This window comes from Corapipo altera, unplaced genomic scaffold (genome assembly GCF_003945725.1).
Source record: "Corapipo altera isolate COAL_440 unplaced genomic scaffold, ASM394572v1 112, whole genome shotgun sequence".
NCBI lineage: Eukaryota > Metazoa > Chordata > Aves > Passeriformes > Pipridae > Corapipo > Corapipo altera.
Genome location: NW_020884899.1, coordinates 2582239 through 2600917, shown reverse-complemented (window position 1 = coordinate 2600917; position 18679 = coordinate 2582239). Strand labels below are relative to the sequence as shown.

General features: G+C 39.0%; 1 protein-coding gene across 1 annotated transcript in view; it reads right to left on the bottom strand.

The window, feature by feature from the left end:
* The window catches only part of PIGK (phosphatidylinositol glycan anchor biosynthesis class K), a 63795-nt gene that overhangs the window by 44291 nt on the left and 825 nt on the right, over nucleotides 1–18679 (bottom strand). The window contains exons 2-9 of the mRNA XM_027649040.1: nucleotides 17730–17783; nucleotides 15585–15676; nucleotides 12487–12622; nucleotides 11091–11202; nucleotides 10649–10745; nucleotides 10173–10290; nucleotides 9291–9401; nucleotides 4392–4564 (exon numbers count right to left, since the gene is read on the bottom strand). Of these exons, the coding sequence (XP_027504841.1) occupies nucleotides 4392–4564; nucleotides 9291–9401; nucleotides 10173–10290; nucleotides 10649–10745; nucleotides 11091–11202; nucleotides 12487–12622; nucleotides 15585–15676; nucleotides 17730–17783 (893 nt within the window). The remainder of the gene's footprint in view (nucleotides 1–4391; nucleotides 4565–9290; nucleotides 9402–10172; nucleotides 10291–10648; nucleotides 10746–11090; nucleotides 11203–12486; nucleotides 12623–15584; nucleotides 15677–17729; nucleotides 17784–18679) is intronic.

Below are 18679 nucleotides of genomic sequence, written 5' to 3'. Positions count from 1 at the left end.
AAAAAAAAAATAGACTGAGAGAACATTAGCTAGTAACACACAGTAAATGAACCAATTACTCATCATTATGCTGTTACACAAGCATCCCTCCTAACACAAGTGGCCAATTTATTTATTTTTAGGAAAACAATCACTACCACTAGTATCACAATTCTTCATAAGAGAAGTATTAAATACAAAGCCTAATTCTCAAAAGCAATGAAACGAGGATGGGTTTATATGATGCTGTCTTTAATTCACTTCTTAGTACCCCCAAGGGAAATATTCATCCCAATTTTTTACCAGCACTTTCTGCTGATACAGATTTTTTCCTCGCAACAAGAACTGAAAAGGAGAGTGTTCCAACTGGCTGTAGAGTTACAGTCCAAGTTTAAGCGACACACTCCTAATTTATTACATATTCTAAACTCTGCAAGGCTCCTTCTCCAAAGATGAAGGTTGTCTTCTACTCCTTAACATGGACTCTTTGCACTTGCATGGAGATGCAGACAAAACATAACCAGTTGAAGCCCCAGAACCCCTAGACTGCCTGATTTTCTGCTAAAATTGGCAGCTACAGACCCAGTCAGGACTGAGGCAGCTGCAGAACAAGCCCTTTGAAGTGAACATAGCTTAGACTGAAATCACTGCAAAGAAAGGAAACAGCAGAGGAACCTTCTCTTTATTTTTTAAAAGCTTTTACTCGCAAATATTCACCTACCACTACGTGGATAGAAAGAAAGCCTCTTCCCCTGGTTAATTAGTAGTTGTTCTTTGTAAGAGTCTCAGCCCAAGCCAGAGGGAACTTCAAAGGCCTCTCTCCTCAAACATCCCGGCGTGTGCCCAACACGGAGCTGCCAGTTGTGATCTGGTGGCACAGCTACAGCTCCCGCTGGGCTTGGGAGTGGATCTGTGTTACCAAGTAATTGCTAAGCAATCGTGTAACAAAAGAACAAACTTCTATTGAGAAGATTTGGCAAAGTCACAGCAGTGGGCAAGATGAGAACACGAACAGTCTGCCGGCAGTACAACCCCGATATGTGTTCGTGCCTCACATGACAGCACCTTCCTTCATCTCCTTTTGTCTGGTTGGTTTTTAATGCCCTTATCTGCATACATGACACCTGCAGCTTTAAAACAAACAAATCAGATCTAACACAGACTACTTCAGACTGTGTCAGAACTCAGTCTGGAGTTCATTTTCTGGTCGTGCTCGTAACACAAATATTCTGCAGCATTCTACTGCCACCAGTATGTAAAAGGAAAAGAGAAAAGGTATCAAGCTAATATTGTGTGAAGAATAAAACACAGAGGACATGATTCATAAAGGAATGAAGTCTGGAGACCATACCAAATACTAAACAAATAAAATGTGCACACTCAGTAACCAATGTAACACATTATATTCGTGATCTATCAGATACTTCTTGGGAAATACTTCTTGGAAACCTTTAAGGGCCCAAGTTCAATTCTACATGAGTTTTTTCTTCTTCATGAAGGCTTTTAAAACAATGCTGAGCGTGAACAAGTCATAACTAATTTGGAAGGATTATTTCATTTGTAATAAGACTGATTTAGTTCTCTCCCAGTGATACCAAGAAGAATAAACCAGGATGTGCTAGCCCCATCTTTCCCCAGTTTTTTTACATTAGAGTGTCAACAGCCATTGCACTCCCAAAAGGCACAGAATGGTTGAGAAGGTTAAGAATATGTACTCACACTCTTTCATTCTGGAGTCATTCTTACATTAATTTGGGACAATCTATTCAAAAATCACATAACTTGTGTTCTGCCTTCTCAACACCCTCAGAAAGAGATGTTTATAACATTCTTTAGCCAAAACCAGAGTAACTAGTTCTTGTATATCAGACCCTCCAAAAATGCATTTTTAAAAAGTATTAATATTTTTAATTAATGAATTCACTTTGAGCTGTAATTCCTAAATTTTTTGTAGCTAAACAGAGCCGTCACACCAATGCACTGACCTCAGAATTCTGTTTAAGGAATTCATTAAGCACTCCACATCACTACCTATAAAGCTGTACTACAACTTTGCAGCACTTTTACAAACTCCATACTTTCTCCTCCATTAAAAACATATTGCCTATAAACTCTTTCAAAGTGGTAACAACAAACCAAGAACTGAAGCACTTTTTTGGAAAATTGAATCTGAATATAGTTCAGTGAATAAGTTGCACTACAAGACCACTTAAAAATGGTCCCACACATTCCTAACATAAGGCAGTATTCCATGAGCTGCTATTGTGTGCTTCAGTTCCCAGGTGTACACATTCCCAAAGACTCTCTCAAGCTACAGGAGAACTATTCAGATATTAAACCAGCACGTCCCTCTATCCCTTCCAATTTCAGCAACTTAACTGAAGTGGAATTGCCATGATAATGTAAAACAGCTTTCATTAAATATCAGAACACTTCACAAGGATAATATTCCTCTCTGTGCTGAGTGCCAACACTGCTTCCACGTGTCCAATCCAGTAGTGTCAGACACCCAAAAAACCCTCATCTACTGACACCAAACTAACACAAAAATAAAAGCTGAAACTCCCAACCAATTTCCTGCCTCAGAACATTAAAGTCCTCCAAAATCTATTTCTCCATTTAATCACCCACAAATTAGAAACCCACATAGGCAAGTTTTCATCATGATTTTTATTAGCAAAATGTCTGTTACTTGCCAAAAGATTTTTTTATTCTTCGGTGAAAAAACAAATTTAATGTCACCAGACAGTGTTCTATGCTAAGGAGTCACAAAATGAAAGACATGTATGCTATGTACTAATGCATGTGATCCAGATAAAAATACAGCCTGAAAATAAAATAAGAAATGCACTAAACCTTGTAGGGTGTTTATAACTGTGAGGATTGGAGTTACTGGTACCTTTAAAATAAATAAAACTGCTATCCCCTAGCTTGTTTATTTGAGCAACAGTAAACAAGGTAGACAATGATTTACATAAATTTATGTGTTGAGGAGTATTTCATCCCTCATATAGCACATTAGTTCAGTCCTTTGTTTTCCCCCTCCTACAGGGCAGTATGATGAAACATAAAAGATGCAACAGAAATGGAAGTACAATGCTATATAAACTCTAAAGAACAAGCACATCTTCCTTTGCATGTTCCCAATAGGTGGCAACAGAATCCCAAAAATACAAAGAAGTTTATACTTCTTTATTCATCCACAAAGCAGCAGCAGCCCTGTTACAACTCCTATCAATGAACTTGCACCAGAAATTTTAATCGAACAGATCACTGCATCTCAGCAACAGAAATTCCCAGGACAGTAGAATGTCAAAAGCCAGAGAACTCACAGAACAGAAACAAAACATTTATTAAAAAGCTAGTTGTTAGCAAACAACTAATCGATGGCTTATACTCAGAGTTTATCTGAGGGAGTAAACTATCACAAGCAGGAATTTACAGGAACAAAATGCTACTGAGCACTGAAGAAGAAACGTTAAGGCAGAAAGAAAATTCTAGACTAATTCTCCTGTTGTTGACATCCACACCTTGGTCTTCAGCAGCATTTATTTACAAGCCTGAATAAAGGGGCAGGCACTTTTAAGCAAAGTTTTCAGCTGACAAGCCCCAACTTTCTCCCAGCAGGAGGTCCATGTCATAGAGTCATAGAATCAGCCTGGTTGGAAGGGACCTCTGAGATCATCAAGTCCAACCCTTGATCCAACCCCGCTGTGGTTCCCAGCCCATGGCACTGATGCCACATCCAGTCTGTCCTTAAACACCTCCAGGGATGGAGAATCCACCACTTCCCTGGGCAGCCCATTCCAATGGCTGATCACCCTCTCTGCAAAGAAATTCTTTCTAATATCCAACCTAAACCTCCCCTGGCACAGCTTCAGACCCAGCCCTCTTGTCTTGCAGATCATTGCCTGGGAAAAGAGACCAACCCCCACCTGGCTCCCCCCTCCTGTCAGGGAGTTGCAGAGAGTGAGGAGGTCTCCCCTGAGCCTCCTCTTCTCCAGGTTGAACAGCCCCAGCTCCCTCAGCCTCTCCTCACAGCACTTGTGCTCCAGTCCCTTCCCCAGCCTTGTTGCTCTTCTCTGGACCTGCTCCAGGACCTCAATGTCCTTCCTAAACTGAGGGGCCCAGAGCTGGACACAGCACTCCAGAGGTGGCCTCACCAGTGCTGAGTCCAGGGGCAGAATCACTTCCTTGGACCTGTTGGCCACACTGTTCCTGATCCAGGCCAGGATTCATTGGCCTTCTTGGTCACCTGGGCACACTCTGGCTCCTGTTCAGCTTCTTGTCACTCCCTGATTCTTTGTAAGAAACCACAGGAAACCAGAGTTCTTTTTCCTCGACAGTTACACAACTGTTTTGGTTTTGTGGCACGGAGCTGTACAAATCAAGCTTAAACAATGACTACTTACTTGCTTTCAAAAGCAGCTGAGTCCCGGTCCAGAGCAACTGTCTCTGTGGTGATCTCCACCTTGCGCACGCTGCCAAAGAAATCGGTGATCAGAACATTCTGAGGGTCCCGCTGGAAGAGATCGGTTCGATGCCCAGGGGTGGAAACACACAGACTTTTTGGACAGACCTGAAACTGGAAACCGAGAGGGACAATCACATCCTGTCCCCCACTCATCAACAGTCTCTACACACACCTTCCAAAACGAAATTGCTATAAAAAGAAAGATAAACAACACACAAAACTTGCACTGACTTCAGTAAAAGCTCCGTAACTGAAAAAGGTGGTTGAAGAAAAACATTTAAAGGCATAAACATCTTGATTATGCAATTCAGAAAACCTTTATCCTCACAATAATTGAGTTTAGAAATGCTTCTGTGAAAACCAACCATCAATTACATCTAACTGATAAAGGCACGAATATATTTCTGAATACAGACGCAGCAATGCTTCTATAACCTTCCTGAAGTCACAAGTGGGCATAAATTCTTCATATTTACCAAGGGGAGGCATGCAAGATTAAACAAACTTTGGTAAGTAGCTATGTTAAAGGCTTCATAAAGAAGCAAGAATTTACATTTTGATCGGAAAAAACCCCATCGGTTTTGTTTCTAATTTTCAGCTCACAAATTAGTGCAGAATAAGGATCTTCAAATATCAAAGGTGCCTTATGTACATGAAGTTCACAGAGACATCCTGTGAAACCCACAAATTAGCTGAACACCTTATTATTTATTTTCCTCATGCATTTTGTCTACATATCCAGCACACACTGCAACACCTGGAAGACACACGCAGCACTAATAAACTGTTTTCACTGGACTCCATTCTACATAAAGATCTCAGTAACAGATTTATTGTAGCATTTAGCCAGGACAGCATGCCTCTAAAGTAACAAAGTTGTTATGTAGATATTCAAGGCAACACCAATGCATTTTGGACATAATGCTGCTTTGCACAATTCCACCACACTCGCCACAAAAGTCTCAAATATTTCACAGCTGCAGAGTTTCTTTATTTCAAGTAATCTCATAATGGACATAATGCAGTATCATAAATAGTAACTGGTCTGTATTTTTGTTAAAAATGCTACAAATACTATGAAAAGTAGCCTAAGGCTTTCTCCAGACTCCTTGGTGAGCGTGGAAAGCTGAGTTCATGTTTCAATCATCAGAGAGACTCAAACCTTGCAACCAAACCACAACCCTACTGGACACATCACCAGGCAGAGGCTCCAGAGGAAATGTTGCTGTCCATTGACCACCTGGTAACAGCGCTGGTTTATGTGAGTCCTTGTACATCCCAGCAACACAGAGTATTTAACACAATAGATTTATCACAGAGGACCTAAGAAGGATGCTCTCCACATGAGTGCTCCTCTTTCTTAATCTTAAATCCCCCAAGTGATTTTCACAAACAGATCCATCAGTCACAGAATATAAATTACATCATGGGTCAGCTCTTACAAGGTTGCATTCTTATGACAAAACCACAGGTCCTAACTAGCTCCATGCAAATGCAGCTTCAGTTATTCCAGATTATGAGTGACAAAACCTCTGAGCTTCAGGTCATACTTCCCAGCAGAAATTCTGTGCTAAGCCTAACACAAAATGTACAGGCTTTTGTTGCTCATTCCCTTTGGACAACAGAACCCTACACTAAAAACGTTTCCCAGAGAGGAAACCTGCCTTTTCCTCACAGAGGGCAGATTCCATCTCCCCATTCCTCCCTCCTGCCCTATTACAGTTTCTCTTTTATACCTTGTCTATTTTGTCTAAACCTGTAAGCACACGGCATTGAGCTGCTTGTCCAGGGAAACTTCAGCTCACTTTTACCTCTACATGAAGCAGACAAGCACACACACACTGAGTTCTTTTTTAATGATTCCCAACTCTCCTGTTGGCAGAGTATCACACAGCTACTAAAGAAAAGACAGGGCAGATCCATTCTTTGTTATCCTCCCCGTGAAGTGAAAATGAACTGGACTCATCAGCATCACGCTTCCCATAAAAAAGCCCCTTCTCAATGCACACACGAACCCTCTAAAGTTTCATTTTCACCAAAATGCTACCAATTTTCCCCAGCTCTGCTCCAGCTCAGGGCACAAACATAAAAACTAGGTCTCTGAAGTAAACTGTAAAAGGGAAGTATTTGTTTTAATCCCACTAACTGAAGCATAAATTTATGCTGCAGTGACACCGTTGAGTCTCTCTGCTGAGTTCCTGAGAGGTTACATGTCCCAAAACAACTGCATCAGCACTGAAAGGGGGACACTGATACTGCACCCAACTATTTCCAACTTGTCCCACAACAATTTAGCACCATAACATGTTGATATGAATCTTGGATGAAAATGTGTAATGGCAGTGAGAAGACTTCAACACTAAAAATCTATCAGTTTGAGAAAAGAAGGACTGCAAAGCAATTACACCACAGTAGAGTAACACTAATAACTGAGGTCTTCTGACAAAGAAAGAAAAGGCAAACACTGGCTAAGTGAAACACATTGGATCCTGTATCAATTTTTCCAAAGTTTTTTAAAATAAGATTCTATTCAAACAGAGCTAAACAATTCTCCCAACACAGGAACTTTGTTATCTTGACTTTTCTTAGCAACAATTTCAGCTACTTTATGACAAATGACATCTCATTTAGAAATTTATTTGAATCTTATTTTAAAAGTTCAACTGTGTGACATTTCAATTTAGTCTTTACTTTCTGAGAATTGTGATCAAACCTAAAGCCAGTCATTTGCACAGCTTTATGCTATCCCTTAGCAACACAGATGGAGCAGGTGGGGAGTAGGTGGAGTGGATTGTGAAAAAAGATGTCTCATTCTTTGCAGGAATGCAATATCCAAACCTTAGCTGGATGTGAAGAGAAGCTGTTTCAAGAGTGGTTACAATAAAGAGAAGCAGTGTAACAAATACACAGTACTTCTAAAAGAGCAGACATTTGACATATAAAAAGATCAAACAACTAAACATCAGTTAATTTTAAAGCTAGTTTGCCAAAAACTTAAGTTATCCTGAGCTTGGAAAGCATTAATTTAAATTAAAAAAAATAAATCAGACTTGGATAAGCAGTAGCTCTTTATTCTTAAACCAGCTGACACTAACAGTGCATTCCAGTGCCAAAGTATCCCCTACAAGTGTTGGCAAAAAAATAAGCTTATATCCTTACCCTGGAGTAACCATATGTCATTTTGAAACTCTTAGATGAAGCCCTGGAAAGCAGCAACTCAAAATCAAGTGATCATGTTTGCTGAAACATGTGCAAGTCATGGCTCAGGACATGATCACAGCATGGCCTGGGCTGGAAAAGACCTTAAAGATCATCTGGTTCCACTCCCCTGCCAGGAGTGGGGACACCTCCCACCACACACTGGGTCACTCAGAGCCCCATCCAACCTGGCCTTGAACAAATCATCACAAGTCAGGATATATTTGGGTCCATTCTCTTTTACTCCCAGAACACCAATCAGCAGAATGGTGTGTGATAAGATGACTTACCCGATGTAAAGAATTTACTTCTCCTATTTTGCATATAAGCAAAAACAAACACACAATTAGGTATCTTCTCCAAAGAGCTCAGAAGGTAAACTGCTTGGCCAGCTAACAAATTTCTACACTCTTCAACCACCAGATTAATATTCAGCTGGCTAGACCAGCTACACCACTTCCCAGATGGTGTCTTACACTGTAGATAGTGCTGTTCCCTTTTATGACCTTTTTTAATTAACACAAATTCATTTTCTGCTCTACAGTGCTATTTGAATGAAGAGGCTAGAAGAAGATACTGAATCAATAAAGAATTTGCACACTCTTCTTTACCAAGATTTATTGTGAAGTTATCTGCATCCCATAATCAGAAGGTATTAAATTATAGGGAGGAATTTCATTCCCATGGAAGTAAAAGAACCTTGAATCTTGGCTGCTGAATCAATTCTGTATCAACATAAAATCTGTCAAGTGTGGGCTGTTCAGAGAGAATTCTATCACACGTGTAGCAGCCAGGCTAACACTGTCCTCTGCAGACAGAGAGTGGCATCAAAATTCTGAGCAGCTGCTCCTTTTACAGAAATGAATCAAAGCCAGGGTGTTGTGTAAGTGGTGGCTCTTGGATCCCTGACACAGCACATCAAGATTTACAGCTACAAGGTACCAAAGTATAATGCATGACTACAAGAAACTAACACTGGAACAGGTATAAAGGGTTAATAGGGTAAAGAAAATAAGGTTACTTTTTATGTCATCTCACTGCTACAGAGGCATTGCCATAAATTTTGTCATAGGTTATCTGGTTGGCTTCTTATTTTCCTTCTGCCTCATACCTGAGATCTACAATAACATTTAATGAAGTCCAAACACTGATGGATTTGGACATATCTTGCTCTGGAATCTAAGCAGATATACAGACAAATTAGTCTCTGCAGGCATTTGTGATCACACAGTTAGAACTGTAACTGTTAAATCACCTCTGCAAAACAACACCAATGCCTTTCCACAACTGGAAAATGTCTGCTATCCATTAAGGTGGCTTTAGAAGCCTCCTACTGTCATTTTTCACAGACAAATACTTCATTCTATTGAAACGAATATTTAATGAATACTTTTACTAATTTTTCAATGAAAAAACAAAATCTGGCTAATTCTAGTTAATTTTTTCTGTAGCCAGCAAGCCACTGTCAATCCCTGAAGTGTTACACAACTACACTTAACAATGGCAAAAAAAACCCCTTCCCCAAAGAGAAACAGCAGGAGCACAGAAAGCATTTGGAGAACCCTACAGACAAAATAGATTAAGTTTTGAAACTGTTAGAGTCATTAGCATATTCATGAATGTTGAGTATTCTACTTACCAGGTCATTCATGTTTGTCTGACTGGCTGGATGAATTTCTTCCAAGAATTCCAGTACATAGAAGGTGTATCTGTCCATGAGATGAACACCAATCCCAAGGTCAGGTTGATGCTTAAAAACAACACACAGCAGTTACTGGGCATTTGCAGGAGAGAACTGTGTGTTCAGGAGGGAACAGAATGTAACAGCACGTTACAAAAGTTAGGAATAATTTTTTTGTTCTTAGGCAAATTATGCAAAGAAAATTACTACCTGTGAGGCAACATATTGCTGATAAGCTGAATAATACAGTTTATGTAAAATTCTGGTAATATCTGTGTTTTCAACAAAGCTGGGAACCCTTCTTCTTAATGGTCCAGCACAGGTTTGTGGGCTGCCCTGACCTGCTCAGGACTTTGAAAGCAGGGCTGGGACAGCCAGTGTGTCCTACAGCAGTGCAGGGGTCCAGGTAATCCTGACCTGCTGGCTTTGGTCTGGCTGAGATCTCTCCTATTGCTCCTTCTGTAATTCAGCTGGGATTTAATTACAGCAGGTGAAAGGCAGTGTTTTGTTTTGGTTTCTTATCAAGTGTAGTAAATCCTAAATTGAATATTCATCACATACATCTCTCAGCAGTCTTCCCAAAAGATTTCTTCTTACCCTAGGCAGTGCTTAAGCTGGCCAGCAAGCACAAAAATCCATCATTAGTCTGGTTCTTTGGGCCAGCACACAAAAGCTGGTAGGAAAAGTACACTTACAAGTTTTGTCAAAATGACACTGTGTAACTAAACACCTCAGAGCTCAGCAATTGCAAAGGAAACTTTTACTTAAAGGTCAAGTGGAACTGTGCTTTTAACTCAAGCTTTCTGAAAATTGTCTACAGGATCACATAAATGTACTTACTGATAAAGAATCTTCTCCTACTTGGCTGCTAGCCAAGGCCATTATGTTGGGGGAATAAAACCGTTCATACATGGATGCTCCTTGACAAGTGTCAATAATAAACAACAGCTCATTGTACCTGAAAGACATAAAACAGCCTCCTTAGCCATTTCTACTTAAACAACATATACATACTTTGCTTTTTAGTTACCAGGACAGCTGCCAGGAACCCAAGGAAAGCTGCCAGGAACCCAAGGAACAGGAGAATTCCCAGCGACTGATTTTAAGGTGTGAGTTTAGTCAAAGCAATTCATTTGAGTAGCTCTAACTCTGCAGGAAGCTGAAAGCAAAAAGCAAAACTCTTCTTTCTGAATGCAAAATTTGATGCAATTTTATGGACAACAGACAGTATCACTGCTGCAGGTAAGCAAGGCCTACCAGTAAGGGTATGTACAGGAAATACAGTATTTCATGTTTAAATAATGCTCATTTCTTACCTCCTTTTCTGCCACATTTGTTCGAAGGCATCAGCAAGTTCTACATTTGTGATTTCTTCAGAATCTTGAAATTTTAGGAAACCATTTCCCCCATGGCCTGACAGAAAAATCAGAAGTTAGGCAAGAGTGTAGGTTAAAGGAAGATATCAGCCTGGGGGACCATTTTTCTAAAATAAGGCAAACACAATTCTCTTTCTCCACAGACAGTCCAGCAGAATAAACTGATACAGTAAGAACACCACCCATACACCACTTCACATGGAAACTACACTGGTTTAGTACTGCCTTACAGACATCTTCCCTTAATTGTATGACATGCTAAAAACAAACAAAAAAACCTTTTTGTTGATCCTTTTGTTCATTTGGACTAGTGATGCTTTCAACAAACCCACCCGACTGAACAACAAACACCAACAAATTGCACACAGAAACCTGTGATTACCTGTCATATATATCAGAATATTGCTTCTGTCATCAGAAAGGAGACGTTTGGATCGTGGGGTGCTGGGGGGGATTCTCCCCGTTAACACTCGCAAGAAATTTTCAACAGTAACCTGTGAATAGAAGCACAAAGTCATTTTCTAAAGGTAAGAATATTGATCAGCTATAGGCTGGGTTACAGAATTTAAGTAACAGAACACTAAAATATGCAGCATATCTAAACAGACATAATATTGCATGGTATAAACTGCATAAGGAGATATTTTCTGTTTAAGGTTTCACTGCAGGTTCACAATCAGGTGGTGCCTTTCACTTTATTCCATTGACATCAGCCTGCTGCTTTATTATATCCAATAAGTCTCCCACCATTATCATTTCTAAATGGGTTCTAATTGATCTGAAAACCTGTCAGCACATAGGGTCATTCTGCCAAAGTGGCCCATGGACTCACAAAATGCTGCAACATTAGGGTGTGTTACCATGGAAAAATAAAAGTTTGAATTCCCTCTGCGACTCACCAAAGAAAAAACAGTTGTGTTACATAAGTCTGAGTGATCAGTACACCCCACCTGGATGGTGACTGCAACAAAGCCTCCAAAACACTACTTTATGTACACACACACACAGCTCAAATGCCAGGAATAAATCCAAAACAAGAAACAAAACATGTTTCTCTATTTCATGAGTGTATCTGTATTTCAGTGTTGTGCCTTCACTTCTTCCTATAAAGTTTCAGAGGAAAAAAAACATCTACTATGTGCTGAAATATGCTTCTGTAAAGCTTTAGTAATGATTACACAGCACAATTAAACCAAGAAATTGATGTCTAATTTAAGATCAACAGGTAAAGATTCCTTCAAATTCTGTTTGAAGGAATACTACACAAAAAGAAAGGTGACAGAATGAAGATTTTTCTACAGTAATTACTTCATGTTAATGATCAGGTTATAGCTCTAGTTTTCTTTTAAAAGTATATGCTTAAGACTAGGAATTTAAGTATTAAGACCTACCTAAATAAACATTTCACCTGCACACCAAAATTTTCACGGTGGTTTCAAGTGTTTACAAGGTGAGACACTGAACAGCCATTTCCAAAGAAGAGAAATTTCAGTAATGTGATTCTATTCCTAACACACACAAAGAGTTCCATACATCGTTTCAGCTGTGGATTTAAAACAGCCAAAACACTAAACATGTTTCTAGCACAATAAACTTCAAATAAAATAAACTTCAAACACAAACCCAAAGATCAATGGGGGGAGGGATGTGTATTTTAAACCTATCAGTTGATCATAAAAGCCCAGCCCAAAATCAGAAATCCTCAGATTTCACAGATGCTGCATAAATCTTTAAACCAACACTAAAAAGGCCCAGGTTTTGAATTAAAGCACAGTCACCTCATAGCTCCTGTAATCCACTTCCACATCATCTCCATAGACATTTAGCTCCATGTTTTTATGACTGAACACAGTGGCTGGTTTGGGATTTCTGGGATTACACGCCATGTCATCTGCCAGCATCAGCACAATGTGACTATGGAAAAATAAGACAAAAACATTTCAGCCACTCTACTTTCACATAACAGTCAAACAGAAATTATAACAACGCTGTTTGATGGTTACAGCAATAGCTTATAACATTAACAAGGTTCCTGGAACTGCAAGTGAAACTTTGCTTGGTTATACCCTGTTTCCTTATGCACATCCTCACTATAATGAAGATATCATACATGGAAACGTGGCTGGCTGTTATTTATCTACAGGATTAAGTCAGGTCAAAGATGAGCATGAGAGTATTTGACACTGGAAACTTTAGGATACAGGCTTGCCAGGACCTAGGCTGACAGAACTCTTAATAAAAAAACCTGGAGATTTTTATAGGGCACTAAAGCATTTCATGCAGTATCAGAGAAGAAATAACAGCATGTGTGCACCTTCTCAGGTAGATCAATTAAAAACACTGGGATAATTTTTAATTAAATTGAGGAGCTCCTAAACATTTCTGAAACCATTATACTACATCTGATATTCTACTCTACGATTACCTGTGCTAATGGAATTGTCCTGAAGAACACAAGTGGGCTGACACCAGACAATTTTTTGTCTTTATAGTACAAAATAAAAAAAAACAACCCAGCATTACATAGTACCAAGAAAAAAAAAAACAAACCCAGCATATTATGTATGTAACAAAGCTGTTCCAGCTTGCATGCACCCAAAAGATCTGTATTTCACCTGGCAGGGTCAGGTTTGGGTCAAAATATGAAATATGAAATAACAAGTCCCCTCCTGGACTAGGATCCTGGTATTCTCCCAAACAATGCTTACAAAAGCAAAGCTTTGTATCCTCCAGAGAATGCTGTTTAATTCAGACTCTCAGGGACACAATTATAAATTAAACTGTGTCCTGTTACTTCAACACCATTCCTGTGCTTGTCATCGTTCACCTGTAGGTCAGTTTGAGCACTTTAAGAGTAAAATTATTCTTTTGAAGTGCTGATATGCTCCACAGTGCACCAAAAAAGAAAAAAGAAAAAATGAGAAAGAAATGCTGTCCAAATTAATATAAGTCCTCAAAAATAAACTTTTTCAAAGGACGTAAAATACTGGCATAAATATGAAGCTGTGATGACAGAAGCCAGAGGAGGACAAATCATCTTCCTAATATGGTTTGTTGTTGGAGGACAAATGTATTTAAATCACCAAACTGACAGAGTTCCATTCAAAATAAGCCTATGGCACAAACCCCTCCAAAAACAATCAACCCCAAGAATCAGGATAAATGTTTATTTTTAAGATGTGATTATGAGATTTCTTGGGAATTTTGTGTTGTGGGGGTTTGGTTTGTGTGTTTTGTCTTGCCAATATTTTGAAGAAAGTCTTGCAGCAAAGAAAGAAAAACAGATAAAGCAAGTTTGTCTAAGGAAGAAACATGTTCAAATCCATGTAAAAATTACTGCAAACAGTAAAAAACAGGTCTTCTCCTATGTCTTATTTTTAATCTGAGCCTAAAGCATTGCTGGCTTTCTAAGATTAATTTCCAGAACCTTGGATATGGGTAAGAAATGGCTCAGGCTACTGAACAGCAGAACTCTTCAGCCATGCTGTAGTTTTTGCAGCACTTCAAAAACTGCCACCTATTGTGACCTTAACAGTGAAGACAGATGGATGCAAAGCAGATGAAAGTTCTCAGGTAAGGGCAGAACCAGGGAAAGAATTTCTAAGGCAGTGCCTCGGGCACCTGTGCTTCAAAGGCTGCACAGGAGAGAAGACAGATGCTTCTGAGTGAGATGTGCAAAACCAAAAGCCACATTTCTGTGCTTTCAGCCCACAGCAGTGCTTTCCCTTAGATTTACAGCCCCAAAGGCTTTTAAAAATTAGGTTTTGAATTCCCCTCTTTCAAAAAAACTAGAAAGTTGCTCTTTTTATTTTTTGTTAAATAAACAGAGAAAACAGGATGATACTGCCACTGCATTCAGAGTTGAGAGGAAGCTAACTGGGGACTCCAGATAATACAGTTTTGGACTTGGGGGGGGGGGGGGGCAAGCCATCCAAATTTAATCCAGCAGAATATACATTTTGCACTGACGAAGCAAGACACCCTTCTTTAGGCAGACACCCTTCTTTAGGCAGACATGCTGGAGAAACTACCAGTCCTCTACACTAACATTAAAAACCAGCACCACCAAGATTTCCACAGAAGCCTACAGGCACATATAACCAATGGAATATATACATTCAATGGAATATATTCAGCCTATCATTCAACAGATGTGGGTGCCTAAAACTCACTTCCACAGCTCTGAGTAAACTGCAGTGCAAAAGAGCTGGATGGAACAGTGCCAACAGGTTCCTTCCAGCAGGAACACAACTAAAAGATGCTTCAGAGCAGTTTGTTCACCTTCCTGCTCCTGTTGTGAAAGAAGGGGGTGCCATTTTAACCACTGTGCTATCAGGAGAGAAGCACAATTTACATTGACAAAGTTACTGGTTTCCGTAAAACAAATCACACAAACCAGATTTTTTTCAAGGCAATTTTCACTATGCAGAAGTTGTTCTGGTCAAAGCCTTTACTTTAAGGATTCAGTGTGGTTGCAGATGTGGAAGTCTGATACCTTTGACAGTCAGAGTTACCAACATCTCCACGCTGAAAGGAAATTAAAGTACAGCAAGAGCCATATCTCGGAGTAGCACCGTCATTGCTGAGTGCATTTGTCAATTTTCCCATTATGCTTTCACCAATTTACCAAGTGCTACATTTTAGGGGCCAGATCTAATTACCCTGTTCCAAATGGGAGTTTTACTACATTAACTTTTTGCTTTTCCTTTTGAACAACATTGCTGCACTTTTCAACACAACTGATGTGACTGCATCCTTCCTTTTTGCTTTTATCCAGTTAAACTGGGAAGATAAATGTATTTCTATCCTGCTGCAGACAGCATGAGAACTTTCACAGCACATTTGCAAGGAATTGGATTCACCAAGGTCCCCTCACCTATCAGGAATGCCCAGTCTCTTGACACTTCTGTATACTGAGAGAGTGTTTGCCACATGACGATAATTAAACCAGAATCGAGATGTACACACCTTGAAAAGGAAGGAAAAAAAGCATATTAAATAATGTAAAAGGTACAAATTGGCCTGGCACGTTGCATCTGAAGACCACAATCACAGGAATAGTAAAAATAGTAACAAATCAGGAAGAACGTGGCAACACCAAGAAACTCATGACATAAGTTGTATAAATCTTTGGTGTGCCAAAGCAAAGAAACACTGAAAATAAAAGTTAAAAAAAAAAAAGTTATTAGCATACTGACTCACGAAAAAATCATCATAAACCCTAACTAAGTATAGAAAGTGGTACTTTAGGGAATAATTCAGCAATAGTAAGTGGATAAGCTAAATTTTTTCATTTGCTTTCTCCTTAGCAAATGGAATTAAAAATCAAAGGAAGAGGCCTCATCTCAATAGCAAACCCATTCTGAGAGCATTCTTGCACAAAGGCATAAGTGAATTCATGCAGAAGACACACACTGGGGAAAATACACTGAGGATATTTGCATTTAAGGAGTAAAATGCAATAAAGTAAGGGCTAAGTGAGTTCTAACCAAAATCTGAGCAGAAATTTTCAAAAACCTCGAAGGACTTGAATTTCTACTGTTCTAACAGGCAAAGGGTCAGGACTCAGCCATTCCTGGATTTAAAAACTCCCTAAATCAGACATTGTTCTGATTCAGAGATTTCAAAAACTTCTACAAGAAGAGGTGACTTTAAAACCACAAAAACAGAGGTGCAGGAACAAGCACTTGGACAGCTTTTTAACTTTGCAGTTTTAAATGTGGAGTTTTAAGTTACATTACACAGCATCTTTTCCTCTAGTCTTTTCATAAAAAGAACTGAGTAGTAGTTTGAGTAATTATAAAAATTCAGCCTGAAAGGATCCCCTGGTGTCTTGATCATCCTGCCAATTAGGAATTCCAAAAAAGCCCACAGGAATCGGTCTGTGAGAACATTTGCCTTTCAGCAAAATTTAAAGCTCTGAAAACTAACTGTGTCCAATTTAGCTGAGACATTTCAAGGTGCTATGATCTGCACCTTACCCCCACCACCTCCCTTACAACACGGTGGACAATGTGTCCAAGCTTTAAATGAAGCTATTCACACTCCAGCATATTAATTCAAACTACAGGTGAGGTGGGAATTGCATTATCCCAGGCTTGAAGTGTATGATAGCAGCAAACCTCTCCCTATTTTACTGCTTAAAAAATTAGTAGGAATTGTTATAAATCTTAATGATGAACCACTGAAAAAATACAACCAGCAGAAAATCTGTTCTGGACAGAAAATACAGCTCCTTGGGCTTAATTTTCCACCTTGTGTGTTTTTATGGGTGTTAATAAAAGCACCTATTTGTCAATAGTATTAAAGTAGAATTTGATGTTTTAATAGTTTCAAGTTTGTACATTGTAGAATATAGAAATTATTCCTTCTAATTCAATTAGTTCCTGTTAACTTTCCTTTTATATTGCTCAATTTTAGTATCTGGAAAACAAACAGCTGCTACTGAGTAATTACAATAGTGTTCTGAAACAAATTAGTCATTAAGACCTGAACTGTGATTAAGAACCAATTGTGCAGCATGATTCAAAGCTAAGAAAAGATACATGGCAAAGAAAAAAAAAAGAATTAGGATAAGAACAGTTGATCTAAACATTATGTTGCCTAAACTGATTTCATTCTAAGCCTGTTATCACAAGTGAACAGATTGAGTAAGAACAAAAATGACAAATAAATTGTACCTTTCTGGTAAAAGAGACCACATTTCCCTGGTATCAGAATAATACTTTTTTTTCCATATGAAATATGTTAATTTAACTACTTTAATGCTGTCAGAACTTTTGTTTTATGAACTGTACCATGTAGCTAGACACATTGAGTACTTAAAATCCAGTCTTATTGAAAAGATAATTTCATTATAGGGTAATAAATTTGCAGGCACAATTTCAAATTCATCCATTTCCAAGTCTTAATTTTTCCATTCCTTTCAAGTGAGCAGAACTCTTCAATGACTGTTGCAATCATGGTTCTTGATAAAAAATTGGCAACTTTGTTGGAAGAAAACAACGTGGACTATGCTTACCAAAACCGCCCAGTTGTTTGTGTGTCCACTTCTAAAGAACTGTTCTGCTTGATCCTGAAAGATAAAGAAAATTTTACATTTTTTTCAGCAATAAGAAAGAAATGACCACTCATATTTTTGTTGTTCCCACAAAAGTGTTGAATGCAGATGCTTACCACACATTAACACCGAATAAACCTTAGAAAAGCTACAAGAGAGGGAGGGGGTTTTTATGCTGTTTTGTACATTTGACCTCAGTTACTCCAAATCCTTCCCTGAAACTCGCTGTGTAACAAAGAACAAAGAACTTTTAGTCACTTGCAGCTTAGTTAAAACGAAAAGCCAACACATCTCTATTCTAAAGGACACTCCAAGAACAAAATAATATGATTTATTGATCTATAGTTTCCACCTTAATGAGAAAAGGGGCTTGGATTCATTTCTATTTTCAAAAGCAGGTAAGTGAATCTGCAATTTAAACCCATTTTAAATCCAGGGTGGTTACATTTATCTTCCAAAATCAGGAGCAATGACAGCAACCTTCTGTATAATCTGTGTTCTCCATAGTTCCCACTGTGCTTTGCAGGTGAGAGGGCCCTTTTTCCTTAATGGAGAGCATAAAACAGGACACAGAAAGGGGATAAGACTTCTCAGAGGTAAAGAAATCAATCAGTCTGTCACAGGGCAAGAATCCAGACCTGCGGATTCTTAAATCACACTCTGTTAACTCTGAGCATGGGATGATGCCCATGCTCTCACACAAAACACACAGTAACAAAAAAGTGTTAAAATACACGTGAAGCACATTGTACTTCAAGCAGCAAACAACCTGCAGCTTCATCAGTCACCCGAAGACTCTAAAAACACATCTGTTGTTTCGCGGAAGGTGTTGGTCTCATCAGTAATTAATTTCAAGCATAACAGCTCGTTAACAAGGCAGAATTCGAACGCGAACAACACTCCAGATGCAG